The 9680-nt window shown below is 44.2% G+C and overlaps 1 protein-coding gene and 1 long non-coding RNA gene across 2 annotated transcripts; one reads left to right on the top strand and one right to left on the bottom strand.

The window, feature by feature from the left end:
- Nucleotides 1–659: 659 nt before the first annotated feature.
- On the top strand, nucleotides 660–7665 carry dipk1b (divergent protein kinase domain 1B). Its single transcript, XM_086186966.1, has 5 exons — nucleotides 660–1447; nucleotides 1899–2033; nucleotides 4200–4307; nucleotides 4926–5102; nucleotides 5953–7665. Exons 1-5 carry the CDS (start codon nucleotides 1379–1381, stop codon nucleotides 6763–6765), a joined length of 1302 nt encoding a protein of 433 aa, XP_086043092.1. The 5' UTR covers nucleotides 660–1378; the 3' UTR covers nucleotides 6766–7665.
- LOC147243737 (uncharacterized) lies at nucleotides 5439–9460 on the bottom strand. The gene is made up of 4 exons (XR_015110350.1): nucleotides 9362–9460; nucleotides 8525–8618; nucleotides 8077–8208; nucleotides 5439–7202 (listed from the first exon to the last, which is right to left on the bottom strand). It is a non-coding gene; the product is annotated as an uncharacterized LOC147243737 (long non-coding RNA).
- Nucleotides 9461–9680: the final 220 nt, after the last annotated feature.

The following is a 9680-nucleotide window of genomic DNA, read 5'->3' as shown; positions in this document are numbered from 1 at the left end:
AAATTCATCCATACATTTTTATATCATAATGCAGGTCTAATGTGTAATGTGTTTTTCAACCACAACGGAATTTTAAAAAAAAATGCTCCACATCTTGTGTAACCAGGACCGTCCGCAAATAAGTCTGAACCCCAAGTATACAAGGAAACTGTATTTAAAACAAAAGTTCTAATGTCCTTTCAAGAAGAAAATGAACAAATTTGGAGTAAAAAAAAATCCAAACCATCAACTAATGTAGTTATTTTAACTAAATAAACAATAGTACTGACAAATTAAGCAAAAATGAGGTTAACGTTAGCATTAAGAAACAATACAAGTGCTTGAAAACAAATCAGAATTACCACATTTATTATTGCTTATAACTACTTTGATGCACTTGCTATAAAACCATTACATCATCCCTATAAACCTTAAAATGATGATCACTGACGTTTATCAAACCCTCGAAGAGTTAGACGTAGGACAACGAACACACTTATTATTGCTTGTAAGATATATATAGGAACTTCATCAAAAACAGTTTTTGATCCCTTGTAAAATAGATGCCAGTTATTATTTATAATACTACATAGGTTCATAAAAGCATAATCAACAGATTTATTATTGCTTTTAAGATGCTTGTTATCCCTTTCACAGCTTATAAGACTCTTTTTTTTTTAGATAAGAGCATCAAACTCCAAGCTCTTGGGTGAGGGTAAATAGGTGTGGTACATAAAACATTAGTTTTGATCATTTAGGTTTCACTAATTCTATTTCTCTAATAGTACCTTACGTTTTTGTTTTTGTTTTGTTTTTAAAGCTGTCAACACGGGGTTAAAGGCTTTTGTAAGGTAGGTTGACCTGCAAGTCATTTATGTCGGCGACAGAAAACCAGCACAGCTGAGAGCCCGCAGCCTCCCCTTTAAAGAAGCGCAGCGATGAGTCGCTGGGAACCGTGGTAGTGGGCTCACCGGGAAAGCCACTGACCATTTATATGTCACAATTATGCTTAGTTTCATCTGAAAAGACAACGAAGAAACCCTTTAGAGGTTTAGTCTTTTTTCAAATTAGCTTTGCTTGTGGTTGCAGCTGAGCTCCTTGATTCTGGGGCGAGATTTTTTTCTTTTTCTTTTTTCTGGCCCATATGGATCTAAAGCTGCTCAAATTCAAGGACGCGCAATTCTTTTTCCTCAGGCAAAAAATACACATATATATATTGGGACCTCTCCTGTAGAGCCCCTTCTACTGCCACAAACAGAAGCAGGGGCAATAAAGGACATATGATGCGCTCCCTGCTCGGACGCGGATTCTGCTTCTTTGCGACGCGCGGCTGCAGCGAGGATGTGATCGCACCGGGGTTCCTGCCTTCTCGCTCCGCTGCCTCCTAACAGAGACGCTCATGATGCCCAGGGCTGTGCGGAGACTGGTCCATTTGGTGCTCTTCTGCCCCCTGTCCAAAGGCCTGCAGGTATGGATGAACATCATGCTGCTTTTGTTGTGAAGTGATGCACACGCTTCACCTTCGTTTCACCTTAATCTGCACGGATGCCATCAATTACATCCACGATGATGCAGTGAATGAAAGATTTGCAAACCGATCAGCTGATCCCATCATAGCGAGGTCAAGTGAGCAGCTGGTCATGCATTCATCGTGTGTAGGCCTCAGGACTTCTCAAGTGCAATTGCTGCTTTAGGTGAATATGTCCCTTTAATAGCTAACAGCAGCATGCCATGTTGGGGTTGGAAATAGAATCCATTCTGTGATTTTGCAGTTTACCACCACACGTAAACACTACCGGGACATTCTGCAGAGCTAGTGTTTTGCCGTGGAATACGTTTTTATTAGCAGCATTACTCAAAGGAATCCTCTGGTTTTGTTCTCCTGTTCCGACATCCCTCTCCTCTCATCCCCTCCAAAGAGCCGCCTCCCAGCCATCAAGGTGAAGTACCTCCTCCTGGCATGGCTGGGCATCCTCATCGCCAGCTGGGTCATCTACATGCAGTATGCCTCCTACTCGGAGCTTTGCCGTGGGCATGTCTGCCATATGGTCATTGTAAGTTTCATCTCCTCATTTGCAGGAAAATCTTTTGTTGTTGTTATCATGGTGACAGAGCCTTAGGATGCAAAAGGAAGGCCAAAAACAACAAAAACATTGAAGTCATCATGTCTTCTCTGTCTGCTGTACGAGCAAATCAGGAAATCCCTGCACTCCAGTGTGGTGGCGCTGCTCCCAGGATCATTGATTAAGTATTAAGTTACTCAGTTAAATGGCCAGTTAGTGGGAACTAAATGATAATCAGATTGAAGCTCTCATGGGACCATTTAGCCCTGACGTGGCTAAAGATCCACGTTGTGAGCACATGTCAGGTTAAATCCAGTACGAGCAGGAATCACGCATGTACCAAACATCGACGTGAAGTATGTCCCATGCATGCAGGGGTGGAAACAGAGAGGGAAAAATAGAATTTGTGGCCAGAAGACGAAGGTTGACCCCACACTTTGATCCATTTGTGGCAATGCAATGCAAAATAACTCGTTTCCACCGTTTGACTGATTCGTGACCACAGGATACGACTCAGGCCAACAATTTGATCAATTTGTGATCACAAGACGGAACTTGTCTCCAAAATTTGATTCATTTGTGGCAATGTGATGTAATTTGTTCCGAGCCTTTGTTTATTTGTGGTCTCCAAATGTAACTTTTCCCCATAATTTCATTCATTTTTTTTGCCATGAGATGTAACTTAATCTCTATCGTGGATTAATTAGGGGCCACTGATTAATCAAAGCTTGGAATACATAAATGTATGTCTCACTGCCGCAGATTAACCTGTGTTGGAACAACTTCTACCTTGCGGCCTCAACATTTTCCTCCTGGCCCACTGGGTCTCCGTACAGACCAATGATTTGGCACATTAATGAAATGTTGATCTATTTTAGTTGTAGATTTGTAACCAGTTTTGATTTGTTCCACCAGTGTCAAACGACCTCAAGAGATCCTACAGCAACAGAGGAACACAGCGTTAGACAATAGCCGCTGCAGTAAAATGTGTGTCCTAAATAATGTGCATGGATTCCGCCTATAGCAACTCTCCTGCTGAGTCCAGCTGTTTCCAGCTGTAGAGAACAGAACAGGCATTCACATGGCATGAGCGCGTTAACGGCTTTAGAGCAGCAGATACACTTGGGTGCATGAAAAATCCATAATGTGAAGTAAATCCGCTCATATCAGCCAAGTTTTAGGGCCTGGAAAAGGAACAGCTCCCAGGGAGGGTTGCTGCAGACGTGAGGATGACGGCGTGAATATGGACGTTGCAGCCTCTTCATTTAGAACAACAATCAGAGGCGAGGGGAAACGGCCGGCCCTGCTCCGCCGCAGGCATCGGGACAGAAACAGGACACTCATTGTCATGTGCGCTACACAGTCCAACAGCGGGGTCGCGGGATCGTGCATCGGTGAAGTGGATCACGTGATCACGAACAATCCTAACGCACACATTCTGCAGATCCTCACTTTTTCTTTTTTAATCTTTGGCTGAAATTTCTAGTCAGGAATAAAAGAAGAAGCAGCATGAACTGCTTCTGTTGGGCATGAATACCATCTATGCATTATTGATGCCCTCTGTCTGCAACCCTGATTTATTAGGAGTGTAAACTTTTACTGCCGTGAAACGATGAGACTGAGATTAAAGGTACAGAGGAGCCAGTAAGAGGGGAAGTATTTAGGCGGAGACTTGGAAATCTGGAAAAAGAAAAAAAAAAAAGGTCTAAAACTCCAACTTGCTGCTGATAGCGTAATATTACACACTGAACAGTAACACGCTGAAACATTGATGGAAGGATATTTGTTCAAATATGCCACAGTTTTATACTTGAATATAAGTGTCAGGATGTATCCCTGCACCGGCTATGGTTGTGGAGTTTTGCGGTGTTGCAGCTCTGGCATGCGGGTGTTTCAGGAGGTGAGCAGCAGTGAACACACAATAAGATGAGATGTTTACACCGGCGAGGTGCGTTGACACAGGAAGTCAAGATGGAGGTCAGACAAATACGCCTCCGCCGCAAACAATGGGCAGGTACGAGTGAGTGTTTACGTGCGTCTGACGCTCGAAACAAACAGACGACTTAAAATAACTGCCGTACAAAGACTGCTCTCAGTTTCGCTGTAGAATGAAACCCTTGAGAGATGTTTCAGTCCGTTTCCCGTTTCCTTTTGCAGTGTGATCACTACAGACGAGGTATAATATCCGGTTCGTCCTGCAAGGCGCTGTGTGATCAGAGAACGCTGACCTTGCAGCGCTGCATGTCCACCTCCTCTACACGTCAGGTAAAATGCTGCACACGCATCGACAGAAGGCAGCACTTTCTGAGTTTACATGTCACACCGCTGGTCTGAGGACGGCTGTTCAACCTTTTCATTTTTCACTAAAACACAAGGATTCCGCACATTCTAAATGTTTCAGCGCAGCTCGGTTTCAACGCTTTTCAAATCAGCCGGTGAACTGAAGCGTAATTCCGATATCCTAGAGGTTAAGCATTAAAAATGAGGGATATATAATGATGAGTAGAGGTAGTGGTATGATAGTATGCAGTGAATTATTCTGTAATGCTAAATAGGTTTTATTTTATTTATTTATGATCTAACATTTTACTCTAGTAATATGACTCATTTTGTGCAGTGTCCATTAATTTCATCCTTTATTATTTATTGCCGTCTTTTCTTGTCTCTTCTTCAACTGATGTTTTTTGCGTGCGGTTTAGTTTTTAGGGTGCACTTCCAGTCCCGCTCGCACCACAATCACAATCCAGTGACATAAGCCGGGGGTAAATGAAAGGTGCCTGGAACAAAGCTGAGCTGGACGCCTGACCGTCAACATACTAACATACAGTACCAGACAAGTACACATTCTGCATGTTTTGCTGTGCTCACCTCTTCCTCCTGCAGGTGTACAGCGGGCTGTGGAAGGAGAGGCCTGTTGTGATCAAGTGTGGCGTCGAGGACCAGGTGAAGATGGATGGCGCTCCAGACTCGGTGCTGCGACAGGAGATGAGCTTATTTGACAAACCCACCAGAGGAACGTCCATGGATGAATTCAAAGAGATGCTGCACAGTTTCCTCAAGGTCGTAATCTCCCACGCATAGAATGGACCCAAAGTGTGTTTCAAAGATGATACAAAAGTGGATTTTTGAACAGCTGTCAGGATGTTTACGGTTATACAGAAAAGAGACAAAAAATGAACAGAGATTCTAATGTGGGACCCTGTCAGTATTTTGTGTGTGTGTGTGTGTGTGTGTGTGTGGTGCATCCGGGATACACAGAAGTCCCATTACTGACCTAAGAGGGCACTCAAAGACAAATAAAATACCTCCACTAAGGCAAACGCAGTAAAACCCCATGTAACCTCCCAGGCACTAGTTAATACTACGTGACTACAAGTAAAACTGTTGGCCTTAAATATTTGTAAAATTTCCAAGTATTTCTTTTCAAAAAAAACCCACTCGGGCACTTGCTAATTTTAAACCGTTGATGTTTAATGTACAACAGACATCCATATAGAAAAGAGGTACGATAAAAAAAATACTTTGCCTTAAGCCAATATGGCCACAAACCATGAAATACCACCACAATGGAACCAAATGGACAACTTAAGTGTCCACAGCGGCTCCTAGAGGCAGAACTGAACTTTACACTCAGTACACTGAGAACATGGCACATTTTCAGACTTTATCATCAAGACTTCACCCGACCTGTCTTCAGAAGGCAAATGGCCTGAGTTGATCATTTTCACCTGGGAACTTCAGTTACTGCCAGCCTCAGAATCCATGAGTGCAGCATTTACTAAAAATTGATAAAAATTGTTAAAATGTCTTAAACTCATGTTAACCAGACATCTTATGAGTCATTTAACTAAGTGAACCACCTGTTACCCTTTCCACACACTAACTGAGCCACGTCAACCCCCTCCTGCAGGCAAACCTTGGTGAGCAGCCATCTTTGAACACCTTGGTGGACAGGGTCATCAACCTGGCTGACGTCAACCAGGATGGGAAAGTGTCTCTGGCGGAGGCCAAGGCGATCTGGGCTCTTCTCCAGATTAATGAGTTCCTCCTGATGGTGGCCTTCCAGGAGAAGGAGCACACCCCCAAGCTGCTCGGCTTCTGTGGAGATTTGTACGTGACGGAACGTGTGGGCCACAGCTCCCTCTACAGGCTAGAAGTGCCTCATTACCTGCAGGCTCTGGTCCCCGAGGCCTTGAGCTCCAGCCTGAACCACTGGCTGGCGCCAGCCTGGCCCCGCAGAGCTCGCATCACCATCGGCCTGCTGGAGTTTGTGGAGGAGGTCTTCCATGGCTCCTACGGGAGTTTCCTTATATGTGATGCCAGTCCACGTCACGTGGGCTACAATGCAAAGTACGACTGCAAGATGGCCAATCTTTACAGCGTGGCGTCTGAGGCAGTTGTGCGGGGATATCTGAAGGGACGGCGCTGCGAGACTAACGCAGACTGCACGTACGGCCGGGACTGCACGGCCACCTGTGATCGCCTGGTGAAGACGTGCAACACCGAGGTTGTACAGCCCAATCTTGCGAAAGTGTGTGTGCTGCTGCAGGATTTTCTGCTTTTTGGGGCACCATCAGATCTCCGTGGGGATCTGGAAAAGCAGCTCCGCACATGTGTGACACTCAGCGGCCTGGCGAGTCAGATGGAGGTGCATCACTCACTCGTCCTCAACAATCTTAAGACGTTACTGTGGAAGAAAATTTCTAACACGCAGTACTCCTGAAAACCAGCCAAGAGGATCCACCCTGTACATCTACCGTATGTAAAAGGGAGTTGTTATGTGGACTTGTTGCCGATAAAAGCTACTTGTTTTAGATGGTGGTGTATTTTCACTTCATCTACGGTGAAGAAGGCAGCAGGGGGAGGTGCAGTGGTTAGCAATGTCCCCTCAAGGCAAGAAGTATCTGGGTTGATGTCCCACAACCAGCCGGGGCCTTTCAGGGTGGAGTTTGTGACTTCTCCCCATGCCAGTGAGAGAGACGACACTAAAACATGTAAGCTAGGTTCACTGGAGACTCTGAATTGGCTGAAGCTGTGAATGTGGATGGGTGCCTGTCTCTGTACATGTTGTCCCTGATGGACCTGGCGCCCCGTCCAGGATGTACCCCGCATCTCGCCCTATGACAGCTGGGCCCCTGGAACCATGGATGGATGGATCAACTGTGAATAACAGAAATACTGAGTAAATATTAGACCAGAGGTGAAGCAAACGTGATCTCTGAAAACCTCTTACATGCGACAAACTCAACTTTATTCAACCGAATTTTTCCAGCTTTATTTGAGAAGCACATTCCTCTATTTAGATAGACGAAGGTCCAATTTACTAGGTTAAAAAAAAAAAAAAAAGATCTTTGTCTTTCAAATATCCTTTTCCTGTTCCAAGTGTCATATTGTGATGGACTGTGACAGTTTTTCTACAAATGTAAATATTAGACTTTAGTAATTTCCTGTTTCAACCTGTATTTGACGCCGCAGAGAGGATGTAACAATATAATGGATTATACATTAGCACAAAAATGTCCTTCCTGCCAATGAGCTGATATTGATCATGTATTCAAACTGAACTGAACCGACTGAGAGTTGTAAAAGACAATCAGACCTCATTAAATGGGACTCCACTATCTCTGAATACACTTGCTTTGGTTAAGTCTATTATTTTCCGCCATTTTTTTCCCCTTCAAAACAATTCAATGTCAGTTGGAGGGACGACGACGGAGCTCTGGAGAGGCCAGAGGACGTGAGTTGCTCCTACACTTTCATTCGTTTGAGGCCACAAGACGTAATTTATCCTGCCACTTTGACCGATTTGCGGGAACAAGTTTCATTTCATGACTACAAATTAATAATAATAATAATTATGGGGACAAAGTTACAGCTGCTGACACTGAATAAATACAATTGTTGGATTTCAAGATCAATAAAATATTTTTTCCTCTCTCTATGGTCAGTATGGGGCTCAACTGAGACGACTGTGGTCATGAGCTAACAGGTGCATCCCTCCAAACCTGTCTGAGTACGGATGAGTTGAATGTACCTTTGTATCCTTTCATCACATGACACAGGCTCAGCTCAGGGTGGGGCAGCCACAGGGGCAGGATGGGAGGTGACAACGGTTTCTCACCCTCCGGGGCTTCTTCGCAGTGGCTCGGCCGGTTCATCTGGTCCTCTGTAAGTCAAGTCCAGGCTTCCTCAAGAACCTCATTTGTAGGAAAACGCTGCAAATCAAATTAATACTAGACTACAACTTTTTGTGAAAGGACCCTGACACCTCATGGTAAAGTACAAATATCTGGCCCGGTTCCATACCCAAAGCCCACTCAAAAGTGGAAATTGAGCCATCGAGAGCCAGTTTATTTCTGCCCAATAGTTGCACAACAAAGACATGGGAGCCTGAGTTGTGTCTCAAGGGGCAAAGTTAAACCCGAGAAACCCGTCTACATGACACCCAGCTACTGCAACATGTCTGTGAAATGACCAGTCACCGTTCTCTGGAGTACGCAGCATTTCCAAGCATCCTCCTTGGGAAAACAAACCCATGTACTGCGTGTGGCAAGAAGGTGGGGAGCCGCTGTACACCTGCATGATAAAATAATTTGAAATCTTAATTTACAGAACTTACAACCTACAGGCCAGCGCTGTCAAAACATAGTTTTAATTAATTGCTCGCATATTTTCACCTCCTTTGTCAATTTCCCAGCAATTTTAATAACTCAAAAGTTTCCACATTCAGCTGATGGCCGAGTGGAACCCCAAAGGAATAACCGCCAACAAATCTGATGGATTATAAAAGTAAATTCAGTGCCTGCCTTACTTATATCAGGTCACTTCAGAATGATAAATCATCATTCAAAGGACTTCCCTTGACTTTTCCACGCAAATATCTTTAATAAAAAGGTCGCATAATTATAATATTTTTCCCCTTTTAAATTTTTAATGCGACTTCATCACGTCCGCTTTGAAATTATTACTTTTTGATAACTTCTGACGAGACTCGGGCTTTTTGGCGCGCGCACACACACACACACACACACACACACACACACACACACACACACACACGTACACACACACGACATAAATATATCAGCCCCAACAGACAAATCGGGAGAGGAATAGTCCTGGAAACAAAAACTTGGACGAGCCTGACACCTAAAAATAGCCTGTTGCTGCGTCGCTAACAACATGGAGGGCAAATTTCTTTCACGCAAACATGGCAAACAACTCGAATGTTTGTTTGTTTGATTGTTTGGAGTGGATTTAACAAAAATCTATTTTATCTTTACATGTAGTTCATGGCCAGCTGTCATCACTCTGCTTACCATTTTACTCTCCGAATACCTTCTTCCTCGACGGACTAGTCCCTGACCACGCCCCCACTCGTCTTCTTCTTGGGGGTTAAAATATGGTGGTTGGGGAACTAGCTCACAGGCGTCACCTGCTGGACTGGAATGTGAAACGGTATTTTGAATGAGGGGGGACGCCTCGATTCCTCCCGTCACGTTCAAATGAGACGTTTGTGAACTTTTCTTGGTGCCTTTCATGTAACAATCCTCCAGCGTAACATCGTCTGCTATTTCACGTAACTCTGCACATCTGTTGGGGTAAATCCCTCCTTGTTTCTGGTTTATTTCAGCGTGA

Source organism: Aulostomus chinensis, chromosome 19, assembly GCF_037954235.1.
Source record: "Aulostomus chinensis isolate RoL2024-O1b breed Wild chromosome 19, RoL_Achi_v1.0, whole genome shotgun sequence".
NCBI lineage: Eukaryota > Metazoa > Chordata > Actinopteri > Syngnathiformes > Aulostomidae > Aulostomus > Aulostomus chinensis.
The sequence above is the reverse complement of the archived record's forward strand: the minus strand, read 5'-3'. Positions and strand labels throughout refer to the sequence as shown.

Coding starts and splice junctions, on each gene's coding strand:
- dipk1b (XM_086186966.1), top strand. CDS start 1,379: ATGATGCCCAGGGCTGTGCGGAGACTGGTCCATTTGGTGCTCTTCTGC. Junction 1,448..1,898: donor CCCTGTCCAAAGGCCTGCAG/GTATGGATGAAC, acceptor TCCCCTCCAAAG/AGCCGCCTCCCAGCCATCAA. Junction 2,034..4,199: donor ATGTCTGCCATATGGTCATT/GTAAGTTTCATC, acceptor TTCCTTTTGCAG/TGTGATCACTACAGACGAGG.